The sequence below is a fragment of the Aedes albopictus genome, chromosome 2 (genome assembly GCF_035046485.1).
Source record: "Aedes albopictus strain Foshan chromosome 2, AalbF5, whole genome shotgun sequence".
NCBI lineage: Eukaryota > Metazoa > Arthropoda > Insecta > Diptera > Culicidae > Aedes > Aedes albopictus.
Genome location: NC_085137.1, coordinates 142,221,585 through 142,243,449, shown reverse-complemented (window position 1 = coordinate 142,243,449; position 21,865 = coordinate 142,221,585). Strand labels below are relative to the sequence as shown.

Genomic DNA, 21,865 nt, shown 5'->3' with positions numbered 1-21,865 from the left:
TCGATGATGCTGCCTAGTGCCGTGCTGCCGCCCGTTCGTCCAAACTTCCGTTGGGCCCTCGTGGAGTGCAAAGGGGCTCTAGGCTGTCTTTACGTGGCTTGCGTGGTACGATTTGTCCACCGGGCTAACATACGGACCCGGGACACCTTTGCTTCCCATCCCACCAGGTGCTCTTCCGAAACCTGAACGTTCCTTTAGTTTCCGTCCGACGCATTTGATACACTCTTCGTCACCGGGTTGTGGGTCGTGTGGGTGTGTAGTCTCCGAACTCAACTCAGGAGTGTTTAATCTCGCCGTCCGCATAAAATTTCTCCAGAAATTCCCATCGAGGATTGATCTACCGTTGATTGTTCTAAGAGCTCCCACCGGGGGAATCCGGTGGAAATTCCTGAAGTAATAATCGATGGGAATACCTGGAGCAATCGTTGGTTTGACTTTCTGATGAAATCATCGGTGGGAATTTCTGGAAAATTCCCCGCTATAAATACCCGCAGGAATCACCGGTGAGAAAACAGAGGAATCCCGGGTTGGAATTACCTCAGGAATCCCCAGTAGGAATTCCTGGAGTAATCTCCAAAGGGAACTCCTGGAAAAATAGTTCTCACTGTATTCTCACTGAATTCTACAGTAGTTCCTTCCGAGAATCCTCTGGCGATTTCTTCCACTACCAATGGACCAAAAAAACCTCCAACAATTTATTTTGGAGAATCTTTTTTACCGGAGTATTCGCCAGAAATTGCTTCTGGGGAATCCTCCAGCAATTTCTCTTTAGGCAGAATCTTCCGGGGAATCCTTTATCAGATCCATCCGAGAATCTGTTCCATCCGATCACTTCCGGGAAATCTTTACGAGGAATACTCAGGCAATCTCTTCGATGTATCATGTTTGTTCAGGGATGGCATGTCACGCAGAAATTGTGCCCATTTACGCTCATCTTTCACTGAACTTCTCAGTTTCACTTACCTTACCAAAGAGAAAGAGAAAAAAAAACGCACAATAAAATGTACATAATTTCTCTCACGCAGAGTTTTTGTGCGGGTGATTAGAGTGCTGCGTGAGAGCAATGAGAGCCCGCAGATCATAACCCCAGTGCGCAATTTCTGCGCGCACGCAGAAAAAACAACTCAGTGCACACGCAGTGTGTTCAAAGGGGTCAGTGTTGTTTGAGCATTTGGTGAACCGAAAGCATGCCAGTGAGTCTAAAATCCGCTAAGAAGTATCAAATCCTGTGATATCAGAGACAAGCAGACGTCTTAAGCTGGTCAAGGACTTACAATTGATGAATATTTTGGTTCCAAATTCCACCTACAGGTGGTGCTAGTGAGCTAACAAATTTTGTTTTTCATATATATCAGGAAAATTTGCAAAAAATTGCAACTAGCGCCACCTAGCTGCAGATACTCGAACCAAACGATAATTATTCTGAAAGCCCTTGATCTACCAAACAATTTTGCCGAAGACACCATCTTTCTAAAGAATCAGAATGCTGAGATATGTGAAATGTAAAATTTGTATGCTATCTAGCGCCGCCTAGCGGTGAAATCACGAACCACACGGCCCATATTCTGAAAGCCCTTGACCAGCTGAACAACTTTGCAGAAGAAACCAACTCTCTAAGTAATCAGGTTCCTGAGATATATGGGATGGAAATTTTGTCAGTGTTGCATCTGCTTGTCTAAGATATCATATAAATCACAGACAAGTAGATGTGACACTAGCGAAATTTCAATCTCATATATCTCATGATCCCGATTACTTAGAGAGTTGGTGTCTTCGGCAAAGTTGTTTGGCTGGTCAAGGACTAACCGATAATTAGACTTAAGATTCAAAATTCTACCGCTAGGCGGCGCTAGAGAGCAAACAAATTTTAAATTTCACATATCTCAGCATCACAGTAAAACCGCTTAGCACTAAAATGTGTAAGCGCTACTCATAAGTGCATAATTTCCAGACCACACAAAAATGTGTTACAGTTACGCATTCTCAAAAACAGCTCGTACACTCGTCTAGATGCGAAATGTCGATATTTTTTTTGTTTTCCAAGGTCACTAGTAAACCTAGCTAGATTGCTGTACAAAAATATTTGCGAATTTAAAGATTTTGCGGACACAGGAGCTGATTTTGTGAATGTGCAAGGGTTACACATTTTTGGTGTAGTCTGGAAATTATGCACTTTAGTGCTGAGCGGCGTTAGCGTGATCCTTATTTTGTAGAAAGATGGTGTCTTCGGCAACATTGTTTGGTAGATCAAGGGCTTTCAGAATAATTACCGTTTGGTTCAAGTTTCTGCAGCTAGGCGGCGCTAGTTGCATTTTTTTGCAAATTTTCCTGATATTTATGAAAAACAAAATTTGTTAGCTCACTAGCACCGCCTAGCGGTGGAATTTTGAATCTTTAGTCTTATTATCGGTTAGTCCTTGATCAGCCAAACAACTTTGCCGAAGACACCAACTTTCTAAGTAATCAGGATCATGAGATATATTAGATTGAAATTTCTTTAGTGTCACATGTACATGTACTTACATGTAAGTACTTTCATACTCCTGTGGTACACACAGTATTGCACTGGAAGCGCGACTGAGTGCGCTCTCAACACGAATTTTTGTGTGCACATTTTCTGCGCGCGCAAAATGTGCACGCAGAAACTGAAAAAACATGTTTGTTCTAACATTTGTTTGAGCACTCATTTTGAGGGTGCCGCGATGGATGCCAGAGAGTGAGCGGCTGGTTTGTGTGTGAAAAAAGTTGAGTAGTTCACACTCGCTCTCGTTGAAAGTCGTGTGTACACGGAAAGATCGATGTACACAGAGCAAGGAGTAACTTTCACGCAGCGATCGAAAAGACAAAAGATTTCATGCAAACTTGTGTGAAAATTCACGCAAATTTGTGTAAACCCGGATCAGCACATTTTTTGTGCTGATCCAGTCGCACGCAAATATGAGTGAAAAATCCTTTGTCTTTTCGTAAGTTACTCATTCGCTGTGTACTTTCGTTTTAGGGTGTAGAGTGTATGTTTTCTCTTCTCACGTTTCGCACTGAGGAGTATGCCATCTCTGTATAGCATTGGTAACCAGGGTAACATCAGGTGAAAATTTTTGACAAATCTGGAGCAGTGAACTGGAATTTCCGGCAACTGTGATGCTGCAAGGGCTGTCGGCAAGAATTGTCAAAAATAAATCACCCCCCACCACAGCGTAAAAAGCTGGATGAACCTAACGGCTTTTCGGGCCCGTATGGAGTTGATCATTAATATTGACTTCTTTTCCCGATCAGCCTAGATAGCTGTGTAGTGTCGGTAGCGGTTAGTTCAACTGGCTAAGAATAGCACTACGGACCGCCTGTTCCAGTGGTAGGAGTCCACTAATCAGGTGACCCCTAATTCAAGGTGTTATGCGGCTTTACGCTTACCGTGCCTAGGAATGAATGGTTAGGGGGGTCTTAATCGCAAACGGAGCCAGTGGAGTACCAGGGCACCCTCCACAGTATTTTGCCCTTACTGCACTAACCGGAGCAATAGTGCGGTGGACCTTGTGTTTCTCCGAGACAATTAGCTGCCCTTCTTCAATCTCATACTTGAGGCTGAATAAGGGCGGGATTATGAAGATGTTATTAATTACCGTATGCGTGATAATGTTTGCACCATCGTACAAATAAGGTACCCATATCACCTGTACACACAATGTCTTGGTTTTTATTGCATGCACGTAAGCTCTAACTCATATCACAGTAGGTTGCGGGTAAAAAAATCCGATTTCTTAAGTTTAAAGTTTGCACCATGAAGGGGTGGCAGCGGTAGTCGGGTCTTGTCCACGCGCAAATGTTAAAAAAGACATTTCAGGAGTGTTCTGGAGAACCGTAAAACGAACTTAGACCAACAAAAAGCAAGGGTAACTATTCCCGAAGGTGTCCACTGGTCGTCCAAGGTTAACATGGATTAAGAAGGCTATCGCTGCCACCAAAAAGAAGATTTGGGTGAATTATATGCGCTCAATGAGAAAAAATGGCAAAGAAACGCAAAATCAGCAACTTAACGGCATGGCATATCGAAAAGGAAAATTACGGTGGCCTTTATGATCCTTCGACCATAGAAAAAAAACTTACATTATTACCAATGGCATCCAGGAGCTACGAGTAGCGCCATATAAGAATGTCTTGAATTTGCCTGAACGCAACATCCGTTTTTTTCGATTTCCGAAAAACTATCGATCCGTACCAAATTCCAGAATCAATAGTTATATTAAATTCTGTTTGTGTGTCAATGTCTACACCATTAGGCAATGTCAAAATAAAAAAATAAACTCAAAAATTGTTAATATTGAGTTTGACACTACCACGGACACTTTTCGACATTTACGCGTGGACAAATCACGAGCTAGGTTGCCACTTAGTCATTATGCAAGTGTTAAACTAAGAAAATCAACACTTTTTATTCACAGCCTACTATTATATGAGTTATAGCTTAAATGCCTGCAAATAAAACCAATACATTGTATTCACAAGTAAAACTGGAACGTTATTTACCGATGGTGCAAACATTATCACGCATACGGTAGTTTAAATTTTCACCTATATGGTTTCGCATTATGCGTTTTACACAGTGTATTCTGTGCATCCTCGCCTTTGGCACACTCAAATCGATACCGATCTGGCTTTATTGTTGCTGTTCTTTTTTGCGCTGTGATTGTTAAGAGTTTAATCTTGCCTAGTTTGGGTAGTGGCTACGGTTAGGATAGCTCAGATCAATCTTCAGCACAAAATAACAGCAACGATCAATCTTTGTAGACTTATGTAAAATGATACAGCCCAAGTGGCGTTAGTCCAAGAACCTTACTTTCGTAAGGGGAATTTCTATCTAGGAAACCTTGTGAATCCGGTGTTTGCTACTTTCAGTAAAATTGAAATAGCAAACTCACGTGTTCTGCCTCGAGCATGTGTGCTTGTCAACAACGCAATCGTTGCTACACTCATCTCTGAGCTAACTACTAGACATGTATGTGCTATCACAATCGATGTATCTGTTGGAAACCTCAACAGGAAATACGTTTATTGTTCGGTTTATTTACTGCATGATGAACCATCCCCTACGGATGCTTTCAAGCAAGTCATTGCATACTGCACTTCAAAAGGCCTTCCGCTAATTGTTGGTAGTGATGCTAATGCTCACCATATAATCTGGGGCAGCTCAGACATCAATTTGAGAGGCTCCAGTTTGATGGAATACTTAAGTAGTACAGATCTTGGATTACTTAACATAGGCAACCGCCCAACCTTCTTGGTATCTGCTAGAGAGGAAGTGTTAGACATAACTCTTTGCTCTAGCAGAATTAGTCACGAGCTGACCAATTGTCATGTGTCAGATGAAGAATCTTTATCTGACCATCGCTACATCTTGTTTGAACATGTGAATGTTACTTCGCAAACTTTGCGTTTCAGGAACCCCCGGTCAACCAACTGGGATCTCTTTACCGATTTGGTTGCAGTCAAATTTCATGGATATTCACCATCAATTGACAATCCAAGTCATTTAGATGAAGCCGTTGATACTACAACGGCCTTCATCATGGAAGCTTTTGAAGAAGCTTGCCCTCTGCGGTCTGTGAAGACCACAAGAGGAACCCCTTGGTGGAACTCTGATCTGGCCAAGCTCAGGCAACAATGTAGAAAGAGTTGGAACAGACGACGTTCGGCTGGATCGGAGGCATTCAGGTCGGCTCGCAAGGCCTACCAGAAAGCTCTTCGGTCTGCTGAACGATCCGGCTGGAAAAACCTTTGTACAAATGTTTCCAGTCTGAGTGAAGCCAGTCGATTGAACAAAATCCTTGCAAAATCTAAGGATTTTCAAGTGAACGAACTTCGTTTGCCAAATGGTGATTTCACTTCCTCTGATGAGGAAGTTTTAGAATGTTTATTCAGTACACACTTCCCCGGATGTGTGGATATTACATCTTCGGATGAACCTGATGTCTTTTCTTGTAGTTATGATTCTTTAGCTTCGGCTCGGAGTATCATAACTTTAGAATCGATTGAATGGGCACTTAATAGCTTTGCTCCTTTCAAATCTCCCGGGGCAGATGGGATTTATCCTATTTTGCTTCAGAACGAATTTGATCATTTCAAACATGTTTTGAAACAACTACTTGTTTGCAAAAATGGGTCACACTAATGACGAAATAAAAAAATACGAACATTCTGACTCATCGACCGTATTCTATTTATAACTTAATCATTTTACGGCTTTATCGGTCTTTTTCCATTCAGTGTATAAGGGAGTAGAGGTCAAAGTGGATAATTAAATGATAGATATGATATGATGAAAACAGAACAATACATAGGCAGTCGGGTGTCTGAAAATTTTGCCAGTCTTGGTAAGGTGGTATGAACTACCAACCAAGCCGATCTGTTTAAAAGCACACGTCGTACGACAGAAGTTTCACGCATTCGAAGTATTCGTTCAATACATGTCCTACTTGCCTAATTTCACCTTGTTTCATACTTGTTTGCAACCTAGCGAATACTATCATATCTATCATTTCATTATCCACTTTGATCTCTACTCCCATATACCCTGAGTAGAAAAAGACCGAAAAAGCCATAAAATTATTAAGTTAAAAAAAATACCAATAATTATTTTCGTTGAACTACAAATGTACCAGGTATTACGGCATTCGGATTTTCTATGGAATGGCTGTATAGGTATTGATATTCATTTTCATAAAGCTATCGATAAAAACATTAATACATATTGCTATTTAAATTTACATTAATAATAACTTTATTATCTTTAAGTTTAGCTTGGACTGACTATACATGTCAATGGTCAATCCACTGTCCGTTATTGCTGAACTGGTATGAATTGCACTGAGATCCAATTGAACAAGGGACTAGGACACTCCACTAATTCTTAAACTGCGGTTTAAGTAGCTCATACATTTTTGGATCAATATCGGCGCCGGCCAAGTCCTTACGGTCAGTTGGCAAGGGAAAGGATGTTAGAGTGTGGTGACTGTTGCTACTAGAAACCGAGAGCACTCTGCAATCTGCATCCTCACAACCAGCATGGGTGGATTGAACCCAGGTCCTTCTGCATACGAATCATAAGCGGTAGCCACTAGACCAGCGCACAGTGGGAAAAATCGACCCAAAAAACGGATCTTTTAACGCCGCTGGTTTCGGTACGTGAAGTTGACCATTTCTGACGTAAAAAAGTACGAGAAATCGATTGGTGTTAAATTCACTCACCGCACGGTACGGGAAGTGGTCCATTTTGCCCCATTTCGCCCTTTTTTAATACAAGAAGATAATCAAAATGTACTTTCAAACAACCAACAAAACTGTAGATCGTTGAAAGTAGTTGCAGGTGTAATTAGAAGTTAATAGTAATCATAGGAATATATGAAATATCCTTTTAATTGCCTATTTTGCCCCATATGCCCCAACAACTGTTGTAAATTCACACTTTTCCTATTTATGAATGGATTTTCAGAGTTACTAATTTGAGGTTGACTTTTTGGCAGAAATAAAAAGCGCTACACTGAAACCTCCATTTAAGTCGATGCATGGCTGATCGAAAATAATTTTTACCATGTGGGCAATGACAAAACCATAGACTTTTATATTTTTTAACACTTCGCATGTCAAAGGAGATTTGTCAAAAAATATAAAACTGTATAGTTTAGTCATTGCCTGAACGGTAAAAATTATTTTCGATCAGACATGCATCGACTTAAATGGAGGTTTCAGTGTAGATATATTTTCACCAGAATCATCTTCGGGAGTTGTCCAACTTGCCCCATTTTGCCCTACTTTCATTAAAAAATGAGATTTTCAATGCATTTATAAGAAAATAATACTGCTATGAAACTTTGAAATTAGTTTTAGATGCAACTGGAAGCTAACAGTTATCATGCGCATGTATGAAAGATCTTTTCACTATTTTACCCCATATGCCCAAAAAACTGCTGGATAATAACATATTTTGTATGGCTTATTAATGTCGCTGGTTGCAAACATTGCAAGTCATTGATCATTTTAATGTAACTAATGTGGCTTGTCGATTAATACTAGAATCGTTCTCGGAATAGTATGAATAGCTGTCCATTTTACCTCAATTTTCCCTGATTTTTGTCATGTTATAAATAAATTGATTTCCCTTATTTGCATTGGTATTAAAATCAATGTTATCAAAATGACAGTCATATACAGGGGATAGACAAAATGATCGGGACAGGCAAAATTTTCACTTTCCAAAAAATGTTCAACTAGCTGTAACTTTTCGAAAAGTGCATCAAATATTCTCAAATTTTTACTGTAAGTTCTTCAACTGGTTGTGTATCAGTGGACAAAATTTGGAAAAGATCGGACAATTCTTCACGAAGTCATAAAGATTTTTTAAAAAGATAAAATTATCCGATAGCCAACTTTGAGCTGTTATATCTCCGGATTCAATGAACCGATTGCAATGAAATTTTGTCCATTCATGACTTATATAATGAACTCTGGAAAACATTTAACTTAACTTGAAATTTTTAACAAGCGAAAAAGTTATAGCGATTTTATTTTTTTTCACGATTTTTTAGTAAATTGGTTTATTTTTAATATGCATCCCATTACCTTTTCAATTTATTGGCGGCTATGTTGTTACTTTCCTTCAAAACGCATTTATATATAAGTCAATTAGAGGGAAACTAAATGAACTATAATTTGCATCTTGAATTTTGAAACGATGTTGATGTTTTGGATAATTTGGTGTTTTTTTAGAAAAATAATCTAATCGTTATAACTTTCTTCCGTGTTAAGAATATTAAATTAAGTCAATGGTTTTTCATAGCTCATTATATAAGTCATAAATGGACAAAATTTCATTGCATTTGGTTCATTGAACCGGAGATATAACAACTCAAAGTTGGCTATCGGATAATTTTACCTTTTTCAAAAATTGTTATAACTTCGTGAAGAATTGTCCGATCTTTTCCAAATTTTGTCCACTGATACACAACTAGTTGAGGAACTTACAGTAAAAATTTGAAAATATTTAATGCACTTTTCGAAAAGTTACAGCTAATTGAACATTTTTTGAAAAGAGAAAATTTTGCCTGTCCCGATCATTTTGTCTATCCCCTGTATTTCTATAATTTCACTTTTAAAATATAATAAAAATCAGCTTTTGATGGGGAATTCAGGGCATAACAAGCATTTTATGAATGATTCTAAAGCTTATCAAAACCGTATTAACAATACAAAAAAATGTTATCATCCAGCAGTTTTTGGGGCTTGTAAGGTAAAATAGGGAAAATATCTTTCATAAACTCACATGGTTACTGTTGGCTTCCAATTGCACCTAAAACTAATTTCAACGTTCCATTGCAGTATCTTTTTCCTATAAATATACTGAAAATCTCATTTTTTCTACGAAAATAGGGCAAAATGGGGTAAATTGAACAACTCCCGAAGATGATTCTGGTGATGAAAGATTTAGCACTTCTTATTTATGCCAAAAAATCAACTTCAAAACAGTAACATTTAAAAATATATTCATACATAAATCGGTAAAAGTGTGAATTTCTAACAATTGTTGGGGCATAAAGGGCAAAATAAGCATTCAAAAGGATATTTCATATATTCCTATGATTGCTATTAAACTCTAATTAAATCTGCAACTATTTTCAACGATCTACAGTAGTGTTGGTTGTTTGAAAGTACATTTTGATTCACTTCTTGTATGAAAATAGGGCGAGATGGGGCAAAGAAGACCACTTCCCACTTACGTCAAAAATGGTTCACTTCACGTACCGAAACCAGCGGCGTTAAAAGATCCGTTTTTTGGGTCGAATTTTCCCACTGTGCAGCGGTCGGTTTGTTAAGGAGGTTGTTGTACTTCCAAAGTAATCTAGAATAACGTACAGGAGGTGCAACAAAAGCAGTTCAAAAAAATAGGCCTGAGGATCACTGCACTAGACCATTAAGCTCGTCTGTTTAAATTCACATTAATAATAACTTTATTGATGTCAGAAATTGAATTATAATGTTGCCAGAATAGAACATTCCATTTTGGAAAGCTGTTCCACAAAATGGCAAAATTCAATCGTCACGATTCAAAATACGATACAAAGTACCTGCCAAGTCGAAAAACACTTTTCCCCTCTAGTTATTTATTCGTCGTTAATCCTTCACTAGCATTTTTGCCCACGTGAATTTCCTAGGCAGCAGAGCGCGCAGCGTTTTATATTTTTCTCACGTTCGCTTGAAGGAGCAGCATAAGGCCGGCTGCTGGCTCGTGCGCCAATTGCATCGGAAAAGCTAAAGCTAATCCTCCTCCTCAGTCACACTATCCGTGCGAAAGTCGGGTCCCCAATTGGTACACTATTAGCGCTCTGCACATACACAAACACAAACACTCCCCCGTCGTAACTTTTCCGGTCGGTTTGTGTGTGCGCTTTTTTCCTGTCCTGAACCACGTACCAGCTGTAAGAGAAGAATCACGTTGCACCACCTACGTTTTTGTGATTGGAGAAAGGGCAATGGCTGCTTTACTGCTGCAAACTTCGATTGCAACAATTACAAGAAGTAATCGCCCCACTGGTGCTGGGGATGTGGGTGATACCTCTGCCTTTTCCTTCCCGTCCAATAAACAAACACAAGAAGAAAAGGAGTGCAACAACGTGCCGGGCCCACAGTGCTGAACGAACACTCGTGAACGGTTTCGTGAGCTGTCACAAACCGGAATTTGTTGCACTTAGTTGTGTCCTATGTGCCGTTTCGATAAGCAAATGCTGAGAATAATTTTTCCTCAATAATCCGCGGAAAAAATCATACAACAGATGACGACGACGACAACAGTCATCTTATCCCTGGTGGGACCCTGTCAGCTGACCGCAAGGGAGCGGGTGTAAAATGTTTTACTGTTTTTCCACTGGATTATTTTATTACTGCTTCCTTGTGACTTGTGAGCGCGCTGCCTTCGATGGTAACGACGACGACGACGAGGACGAGAACGACGACGACATCGACGGTCTTTGGATGGTTAGTTGAGGAAAAACGTGAATGTAGCAGAGTGCAGTCAGGTGCTTCCTTCTGCGACTGACTTTTCCCACCCGACAAATACTTTCCAACTTTGTTACGTCACGAAAAACTTGGGGGAAATCCACAGTTGGAGAGAAGTGGCCTTGCTTATGGCTCTTGCGAATCTTATTTTGATGGCGTAGCGCGAGAACCTACAGAGGTGGCCATAATGTTTGGGAAAGGCAACTTTTGTTTTCTCTCACAAAAAAGTTCAACAAGCTATAACTTTTTATAGAGTGCATCAAAAATTCTTAAATTTTTGACTGTTTGTCAACTTATTTTATGTGCATCATTGGTACAAATTTGTGCTCGATTTGTAAATCTTTCGCGAAGCTAGAGGCGCTCTCGTAAAAAAAACATTTTTTGCTAACTATATTTCGAACTATCATATCTCCGATATCAGCGAATCGAATTGAATGAAGTTTTGAGCATTTAGTTACAGTATATTGATACTTAATATGACGTTATAAAATGTAACATTTTCTCACAACGAATAAAGATTTATCAGTTTGATGTTTCATCAATATAGAGGATAATGAATCTTATTGAAGATATCTTGAGAACAGAAATAAAAAAATGTCATTTGCCTTCAAAAGTGACAGCTCAAACATTTGTATTCTAAAAATAGTGTTGTATGAGAATGGTTTTTGCTTTGCCAAAGAATAACCAATCGAGCTCAAATTTGTACCAATGATGCACATACCATAAGGTTGAAAAACAGTCAAAATTTGAGAATTTTTGATGCACTCTATGAAAAGTTACGGCTTATTGAACTTTTTTGTGATAGAAAAGAATGCATATCCCATACATTTTGCACTTCGCATACAGGGAAAGACAAAATGATCGGGACAGGAAATTCACTTTTCAAAAACTGACGAACTAGTTGTAATTTTTCGTAAAGTGCATCAAAAATTCTACTGTAACTTGGTCAACTAGTTGTCTATCAATGGTCAAAATTTAGGAAAGATCGGACTACTCTACAAGAAAGTAAAAAAAATCTTGAAAAAAAGGCATAATTATCCGATAGTCAACTTTGAACTGTTATATCTCCGGATTCAATTTGTAACACGGAAAAAATCATAACGATTGATTAGAATATTTATCTAATAATACACCAAGTTAGCCAAAATGTCCATACCGTTTCAAAATTTTAAATGGTAATTTCAGTTTGTTGAAGTTCCCTCTAATTGACTTGAATATATATATGTTTTGAAAGCAAGTAACAAAATATCCTACAGTAAATTGAAAACAAGTTATGGGATGATGTTATAAATATACCTAAGTACATTCGCAATAACTTTTTTTTTCTTTTGAACAATTTAAGTATTCTTTGGAAAATTTCTCGGCTTTGCAGTCCGATTGTGAGATCAAAAACACCTTTTATGTTCTCTTACTTAGCGATTGAACTGTTTTGACCAAATTTGGAGCATTTTCCCATAGTTTTCATAGGGTGACGCTAGAACAAATGGTTTTATTGCTTTATCTTTTCTGTTTCAAATTTCTCGTTAAAGTCGCCTTTGAACCACTTTTAGAGCTTCCAAAAACGCGCATTTTCGTGTGCTGAGAATGTTGCTTCGTCATTCCGTTCAAAAGATATTGATGATTTTCTAGAAAAAAAATAGGCACTTTTCAAGTATTTTTCACTTGAGTTACAAAAATAACACCACTCTAATTTTTTGATATGTTTTATAACAACATTTCTTCTTTTGAATGCGGGCAAAAGATATTTTTTATGTTTGCCCCAACCCATCATAAACCCTTGTTAAAAACTATGAATTTTTAAGAAACATGCCTGTAACTTTTGAACCAAAAGAGATAACGTCCATCTCAGCGCACGAAACGACGCGTCTTCAAAGTCTCTACAAGTGTTCCTTGGGTGACTTTGATGAAAAATCGAAACTCAAAAAGTTATCGCCAGAAAACCGGTTTATTCAGAAAAATACCTCTAGATCGGTCAATTTTAAAGCTACATAAAAAGTGTCTTCAGCAAACTTGCTCAAAATTGATAGATCTACAACTTTCCCGAAGAATGTATACAGTTATTCTAGCAAGTAAAAAAGTTTGGGTACCAATTTCTTTGAAAATATGGACCACCCTAATTTTCATGCACATTTTAAAGAGGGCCTTATTATTAGGGACAACTTTGTAGAAGACCATATTTGCCTAAAAACTCGTTTGAAGGCGTTGAATGCATCCTTCCTCGTAAATCTGGTTCGTGGACCACTGTGATGTTGGTACTCGTACTGTTTTCTATCCAAATCATTTAGAGAATTAAAAAAATCAAGGACCAATTTATGATTGAGTTCAGTGAGAAGTTTTTTTTTCGTACTGAGTATCTCAAGGACTTTAGGCGGAAATTTAGGAAAAAATCTCCAGCTAAAATATTCTCAAGGAAAGTATGGCATACTCACCGAATGGTTTTTCTTGGAGATTGTGATAAACGTAATGAAATTTCTAACGGTATTCCCAAATAAAATTCTGATAAATTTTCTGAGCTTTTTCTCGGCAGAATTCACAGAACTGTTTTCAGCGGAGGCAATGAAGAAGTGTTTTGAATGTGGTCTTAAGACATTTGTCATATTCAGGAAGTCTTTCTGTGGGAATCGCTGTAGAATATCTGTTTTTTTTTACGGAAATCTGACGGCAACATTAAGCACAACCTCTTGTTAAGAACAATTGTGAATATAAATTTCGAGCGGTCACACAGAACGCTTTCGCGAAGAGCAAGTGTTCTACTCCTTAATTATAATATTAAAGAATGATTCAACAGTTTTTTGGAGGTTCCAAGGGTGGAAAAAAAAAATCGCATCAAAATAGGTTTTGGATGGTTATTCCGAAGACTAATTATTAGATGTACCGTGCTGCTTGGTTTTGTAAAAGTTGTTGAATATTTTAATTCGTATGCTGTTCAAGAGCATTTTCAGCCCGAAACACGAAAACATTTGCCATTTCTCGATATTCTTTAATTTGAATGATGTTTTGTTCACGCACTGGATTTTGTGAATTATTTTGCATCAACATGTTACACTTTTTATTTAGATGAATTTTTCCTCACTTAAGGTGCTTTAAGACTGTTTGTCATTATGACAAATATTTGCTATTGAAGCCCGACATTCATCCAAGGTTGCTATGATTCACGTTGTGTTGGTCATTTGTTGGGCTTGTTTGGCCAAATATTTGTCACGTCTAATGGGACCTTTAACTTTTGAAAAGGGCATATACAAACATTTTTCCATTAAAAAAATATTACTCGAAAACGTTTGTTGGATTGAAAATGTTTTAGATTATTTGAAGAATTTTTTTTTAACATAACACTGCGAATAATATGCATTTCGGATTTATGTTGAATATCATATGGATTATATTTTCCAATAACCTTACCATTCTTTTTATTTTATTTTTTTTTTTTTGTATAAAGCTGCCATCCAGCCTCAAAATTTGCTTAGTAGCCTAGGATGGTCAAATGCTGCTAGCCAATTTTCGCCAAGTGTTGCAACTTAATTCTTATCATATGAGGTGTCCAACAATTCACGAATTTTTAGCCGTGCAACAATTGGTGATTTATCCTGACTTTTTTTCTCATTTTTCTTAAATTTTTCTTCGTTTTTTAAATAAGCAGAAAGAAACCATTTTTGATATTTTCGATACCAATTATAGATTCTACATACAGTTTCCAATGATAAAACTTTTTATATTTTCACATATGTGAATTTTCAGACCGCCTCGCGTAACATCTCACAAAGTTAATTTTTTTATTTTTTTTTTCTGTTATTTCAAAACGGTTCGATGTAGGAAAAATGTGCATATTTTTTCATTGAAAACTGTATGTAGAATCCAATTTTGGTATCGAAAATATCTAAAATTGTGATCTTCTGCTTGTTTTGAAAATCGATGAAAATTATAAACTAGAAAAAAATGTTAGATGCATTTGACAATCCTGCTTTCAACAGAAAAAAAAAATAAAAAAGGTGATGTTTTTGAAATATTGAAATTAATGACATCTAACATAGATCCATGATGGGAATTACTCTCAGTGTATTTTTTTCCTAAAGTTCTTAAAACATCCTAAAAGATCTTCGGAAACCTATTTCAACCCAACAAACCATTTTCAAATTACAATTTTTGGAACAAAATTATTAGGTTCATATTCATACGCCTTTTTCAAAAGTTAATTAACTTGTACAATTTTTTTTCCACATCCAAATATGATTTTTACTTAATTTTCTCACATTAACTTTTCAACTGCTCGACCAATTACAAATTCTTAACCATGCTTTTCAAGAAGTTTATGTTGTCTAAAAATATGTATTGTGTACAAACTTATTTTGAGAAACCATTTCTATATTATTTATCATAAGAACCTGACAAAACATACCATAGAAAATTGATTTTTTTTATGATTTTTACCAAAATTCAAATACTCAGCATCATATTTTGGGATATGGTACAAAAAGGAACATTTATTTTTAAACTCAGAACACTCTAATAACTGTAGCTTTAAGTTTTTGTACTGTTATTTCGAAAGAATTTTCAATTTAAGGTGAAGCTGGATGTATTTTTCCATATTTTGGTTTAACGGAGCAATATTTACAAAATCGGTAAATGGGGAGATCTGGGCTGTAGAACATCAACTTATCTTACCGATCAGGCTAAGGCCGGGTGGCCTCTGCTGTACATAGTAGCCGCCTCCATTCCATTCGGTCCATGGCTGTTTGTCTCCAGTTCCGCACTCTGCGTAGGGTCCGCAGATCGTCCTCCACTTGATCGACTCACCTAGCTCGCTGCGCTCCACGTCTTCTTGTACCGGTCGGATGACTCTCGAGAACCATTTTAGTCGGGTTGCTATCCGACATCCTGATGACGTGACCCGCCCACCGTAGCCTCCCGATTTTCGCGGTATGGACGATGGTTGGTTCTCTCAGCAGCTGATGCAGCTCGTGGTTCATTCGCCTTCTCCAAGTCCCGTCTTTTATCTGCACTCCGCCGTAGATGGTACGCAACACCTTCCGTTCGAAAACTCCTGCACGTAGGGTCCATGTTTCGTGCCCTTAGAGGACGACCGGTCTAATCAGCGTTTTGTAGATGGTTAACTTCGTGTTACGGCGAACTTTATGCGATCGTAGAGTTCTGCGGAGTTCCAAGTAAGAACGATTTCCTGCCACAATGCGCCTCTGAATTTCTCTGCTGGTGTCGTTGCCGGCGGTCACCAGTGAGCCCAAGTACACGAATTCTTCAACCGCCTCGATTTCATCACCGTCGATATAAATTCGGGGTGGTGGGCGCGGTGATTCCTCCCTAGAGCCCTTTGCCATCATGTACTTTGTCTTCGACACATTAATGTCTAATCCGATTTGCCTGGCTTCACTCTTTAGTCGGATGTACGTTTCCGCCATCGTCTCAAATTTACGAGCAATAATATCAATATCATCAGCGAAACCAAGCAGCTGAACGGACTTCATGAAAATCGTCCCACTCGTGTTTATCCCCGCTCTTCTTATTACACCCTCCAAAGCAATGTTGAACAGCAAGCACGAAAGACCATCTTGCCGTAACCCTCTGCGAGATTCGAAGGGACTCGAGAGTGTCCCTGATACTCGAACTACGCACATCACTCGATCCATCGTCGCCTTGATCAACCGTATCAGTTTATCCGGGAATCCGTATTCGTGCATAATCTGCCATAGCTGTTCTCGATCGATTGTATCATACGCCGATTTGAAATCGATGAACAAGTGATGTGTGGGCACGTTGTATTCGCGGCATTTCTGCAACACCTGGCGGATGGCGAACATCTGGTCCGTTGTAGCGCGTTCATCCATGAATCCAGCCTGATATTGCCCCACGAACTCTCTTGCAATCGGTGATAGACGTCGGCATAAAATTTGAGAGAGTATCTTGTAGGCAGCGCTCAGTAGTGTGATCGCGCGGTAGTTCCCGCAATCCAACTTGTCGCCCTTTTTGTAGATGGGACAAACGATACCTTCCATCCATTCCTCCGGTAATACTTCCTCCTCCCAAATCTTGGTAATGACCCAGTGTAGTGCTCTTACCAGTGTTTCTCCACCGTATTTTAGAAGCTCGCTTGGTAGTTGATCTGCAGGGTTTGCCTTATTTGATATTAATAAAGCATACGATCAAGTTTGGCGCTCACATATTATGCAACAAATTGATAGACTCAACGTTGGAAAACGTATTCGGAGTTGTATTAGCAACTTTCTCAGTGATCGGCGTCCTATGGGGGCTCTTTATCGACGGAGCGGACACAAGACAATGCAAAAGATTAAAAGATATCTTGACCCATGCTGACAATAGTAAGCTGATATTTTCATGACTTACTATGTATCGTAAAAGTAAAAACAATAAAAAATACTTCATACTATTGCATCAAAATGTGTTCTATTGTCATTTTTATCAATATTATCTAGTTTATATGCAATAATCCGAAAACAGTAGGCCGTGGAATTTTGACGTCTAAGAAATAGTTGTTTATTTAGTCAAAATGAACAACTTTTTCGAATACATAAACTCTCTAATATGTAACAGTAAAAAGTTACATGCTGGCACTACTTATATTTATACTGTTACTAAAAAGCTATTATCCCAAAAACACCAAAAAATACCTCTCCAAATTTTTGGCAGTATGTTCACATAGTATTGCTCCGTATTTGCTGAAAATTTGAAGTTGCGATTTTTTGCGCTTTGTGAGATATTAGGCCTTGAAATTCACACTATTTTTTCGAATTTGTATTTTTATTTTTAATTTTTAATGATAATATTCAACATATTCCCGTACAATGTGTTTGGTTTGACACATATGCATTAGGAAAAAATAAAAACTCACATGGTTTCTAGTAAAAATGTCAAAATAAGCTTAAAAAACTGTTTTTTCATTGATTGGTTTTTATTTTTTAAATAACTCGAAAACAGTAGGCTGTGGAATTTTGACGTCTGAGAAAGAGTTGTTTATTTTGCAAAAATAAACAACTTTACCGAAGACGCCAAATCTCTAGGACGTAAAACAAAGAAGTTAGATGGTGGCGCCACCTATGCGGACGAGTTGCGAACTACTACGTTCATAGCAATAGATGCCCCTGCTAATGTAGAACAACTTTGTCGAAGACACCATGTGTCGGAAATGCTTCGTTTTGGAGTAATTAATTTTGTTCCGCTAGATTGCGATTCTGGCCCTTAGTGCAATGGTGTTCCCCAAGGATCCGTGTTAGCTGTCACCTTATTCCTGCTTGCTATTAACCCAGTATTGGAAGTTATCCCCAAAAACATTATGGCTTTAGTCTATGCTTATGACATAGCTCTGGTCGCAATTTGCAAACACCTTCCGAAAGTACGAAGTAAACTAATAGAAGCAGTTGATGACTGCAGTCAACAAGTGGGCTAAAAGTGATTTTGTCTATCTGCCACGAAATCCTGTATCCTTCATCTCTGCAAAAACTCCAGACACAGATGGAGAAAAGCTCGGAATGCTGTTAGGATCGATTCTTCTTCTTCTTCTTCTTTATGGCTCGACGTCCCCACTGGGACTTGGCCTGCCTCGCTTAAACTTAGTGTTCTTTGAGCACTTCCACAGTTATTAATTGAAGGGCTTTCTTTGCCTGCAATAATTTGTATAATGAAGTGGAACCATCTCGGCAGGGGTCCTATTTTGGGAACTTTTCTGCCATAACTCAGCCAATTCTGAACCAATTGACACAATTTTTGGAACGCGATGAGATACGTATAGTGTCTAGCCGTGTACAAAATTTCATGTCAATTAGTTTGGAATTGGCTGAGTTACAGCGAAGAGTGCCAAAAATACCGGCAGCTGCCCAAGTGGTTCGCTACTCTATTGTGATTCAAGTACAATGGTACACTATGCCCAGGGAATCGAGAAAATTTTCCCGACCGGAACGGGAATCGAACCCGCCGTCTCCGGATTGGCGATCCACAGCCTTAACCACTAGGCTAACTGGAGACCCCTCAAGAACACATTTTATCAAATTTTCTCTGAAATGATCCGCGATAGAAATTTACAGGGCATATGCTTGAATAAAACTAATCACTGCAGCTTACATTTGTTGTGTTAACGCTGTTAGCATTCACTCTAGATATTTACCCTTCTTTGATGCATAAACTGTTCTTTTGGTAAGCAAAGAACTGTTTATGATTTGAAGAAGAGGAAATCTCTGTTTGTAGGCCAAATGGTCATTAGCTCAAAACGATTAGAAAATAGCCCTCGGAAAATCAACATATCAATAGAAAAAAAAATGACAGAGAAGTTTGCAGATTGTTTACCAAACAGAACATCCTATTATCAAAAGAAGGAAAAAATATTAGATGTAGACTTAGAATTCATCACTCAATCATGTAAGAGTGTAATTTAAAAGAACATCATATAATCTAAAGAAGGACAAAACTTATATACATCCCAACTAACAATGGTAGCTGAATAACAGATAATTCAACCAAAATTTCAAAAATAAAGCTTATGAATAGCTTATTCGTCTATTGTACAGCAACAATCTTTGTTGTGCAGTTAGTAGTTCGAACGTCAACAAAATATGCAGCAGTGCAACTCGAAAGAACAGCCTTTGAAGAGAAGAAGGGACTCAGTAACTATACCCTAATACCCCTAATACTGCCACGGCCCGAATGCCATTATAACCTCGAATAGGACATTATTCCAAAAGCCATTATCCCGAATGGGTCATCATCCCGATAGCTAAGTATATTAGTTACCTAAAGGATATATGTAGGTGGAAAGATGGATTCACGGGTCTCCTATGGAGTTAGTAGTTCGTCTGCAAACAAACTATATAACATTTCAACTCTTATGAAAAGAAGGAATAAATTCTTTCGAGAAATTACCATTTTAGTCAGTACCAGCCGTCCAACTCATCAAAAGTTCACGGGTGGACAATGTAAATTCAAAAGAACAGCCTATTTTAAAAAGAAGGCAAATCGTAGAAGAAGTGGAGAATACTTGGTCGACGTTAAGTCAGAGGGGACCAAGTAACAAAATTGAAGAAAATTAGATTTTTAAGGCATTTCATCACAGAGAACAGACATCCAACTCCAGTTCTGGAACTGTGTAAGGAATTTAACGGTCTTTTGAAATCGGCAACAGAAGTGGCAATAGCGTGGCGCTGCAATCGATCAATTTCCCATACTAATTTTTTTCACCACTTGAAATGTTTCAATTCACCACTTCAACTATTACAAAAGCTACTTGGAACATTCACCCAATTTTCTTAATGTTACAATTAACGAGAGTTATAGCACAATTTTCTTTTGATTGAACTGCAAAAATCGATAAAAGTGTGCAGTCAGAGTGGACCATATGCATGATGCCAACAGAGTTGAAAAAATATGTATTGGTGAAAATTCAATAAATAAAATAGTTTATCATCAAAATGTGATACATTTCCAAATCGTATGACTCCCTAACGCATTTTCTTATGATTACTGATCAAGAAAGCACGTTAAATTCAAATTTATTATGCTCAATATCGTATTTTACAGATCATCGTGTTGAAGCATATTGTGGCATTTCGCGTGCAGACAGAGTGGACCATGTGTCTCTAAGAAAAATAGTTGAAATTACCTTATTCTTCGTAATCCTTTCCAAATCAAAATATGTTTGTTTAGTAGCTGTTGGGCATCCTATTGAAATGTACCAATACCCGTTTCATGAAGAAATTGATTTTACCGATTATTTAAGAATTGTGTACTTGGTTCACTCTGTCTGAACGATTTTTTGAAAAATGCCAGTCCTCTGAATAAATTATTATGAACTGTTTAACTACAATATTTCAAAAACGTACTTAACCATGAAAATACATTCAAAAGTTGTAAGCTATTAAATATTCAAGTTAAAAATTCTTAAATAGCTCATTAATTGACTACCCTTCATGTGATATTAAACTGTTGTACTTGGTCCACTCTGACTGAACATAAAAATTGAAAACGGTAATCAACAGTGTAATAACAGAAATATCAAATTCCAAACTTCCAGCTCACATTGTACACCACTCCTATTAACTAATATGTAAAAACTTGAGTGTGAACTGTAGTTGGTTGAAGATTTTCCAAAAAACCGTTCAGTCAGAGTTGACTAAGTGCAATCAATTACTTAGCAATTTCTTGGTTTCAAGCTTTATTTTACGTTATTTCGCGATCAATACAGAGCGTTGCTGTGATGAATACTTATTGAGATTTACGACAAAAGTTCAAGAACATTTGTTGAAAAACTCAAAACTTATACAGTTGCAAACTTTAAAGTCGTTTTTCTAGAAATTAAGTCTAGTTTTGACTTAACGCCGACCACTTGCAGTATGGCGCCAGTTTGTGACCGTGTATATAAGTGTATATAAGTAGCTGCTCAAAGCAGCCTGTGTTAAAAAATGTGATAGATTGGTAATGAAAAAGTCATCACATTCAGATGTTCTTCAGTTATGCTAAGAGCATTCCATAATTCTGGGTGACAATTTAGCATTCATCCTCATGACTTTCGACCTGAATAATTTTTGGCCGAATGGCTGGACAATTTTTTGCTCATTCTCATTCATCAAAAAGCCAGCCAGTTGACAAGATCTGAGGCAAATATTCCGTAACAAATGAATTATGATGAAAAGAACAGTCAACATTTGGAAGAAGGGAACATTTCAGATTAAAATACATATGGTTTTCATAGCATTAACTATAATTTCGAAAGTACAGCCATATCTTAAGAAGGAGAATTCTAAAACAAATCTACAGCTATATATTGCAACAGCATTTTACAGCTCCAAAGAACAGCCAATGATAAAAAGAA

General features: G+C 37.8%; 2 protein-coding genes across 7 annotated transcripts in view; one reads left to right on the top strand and one right to left on the bottom strand.

The window, feature by feature from the left end:
* The window catches only part of LOC134287745 (uncharacterized), a 104,637-nt gene extending 97,114 nt beyond the window's left edge, over window positions 1–7,523 (top strand). The window contains exon 2 of the mRNA XM_062850559.1: window positions 2,113–7,523. Within this exon, the coding sequence (XP_062706543.1) occupies window positions 5,213–6,163 (951 nt within the window). The 5' untranslated portion in view covers window positions 2,113–5,212 and the 3' untranslated portion in view covers window positions 6,164–7,523. The remainder of the gene's footprint in view (window positions 1–2,112) is intronic.
* LOC109416537 (nyctalopin) overlaps window positions 1–21,865 on the bottom strand; it is a 705,340-nt gene that overhangs the window by 205,731 nt on the left and 477,744 nt on the right. The window lies entirely within an intron of this gene.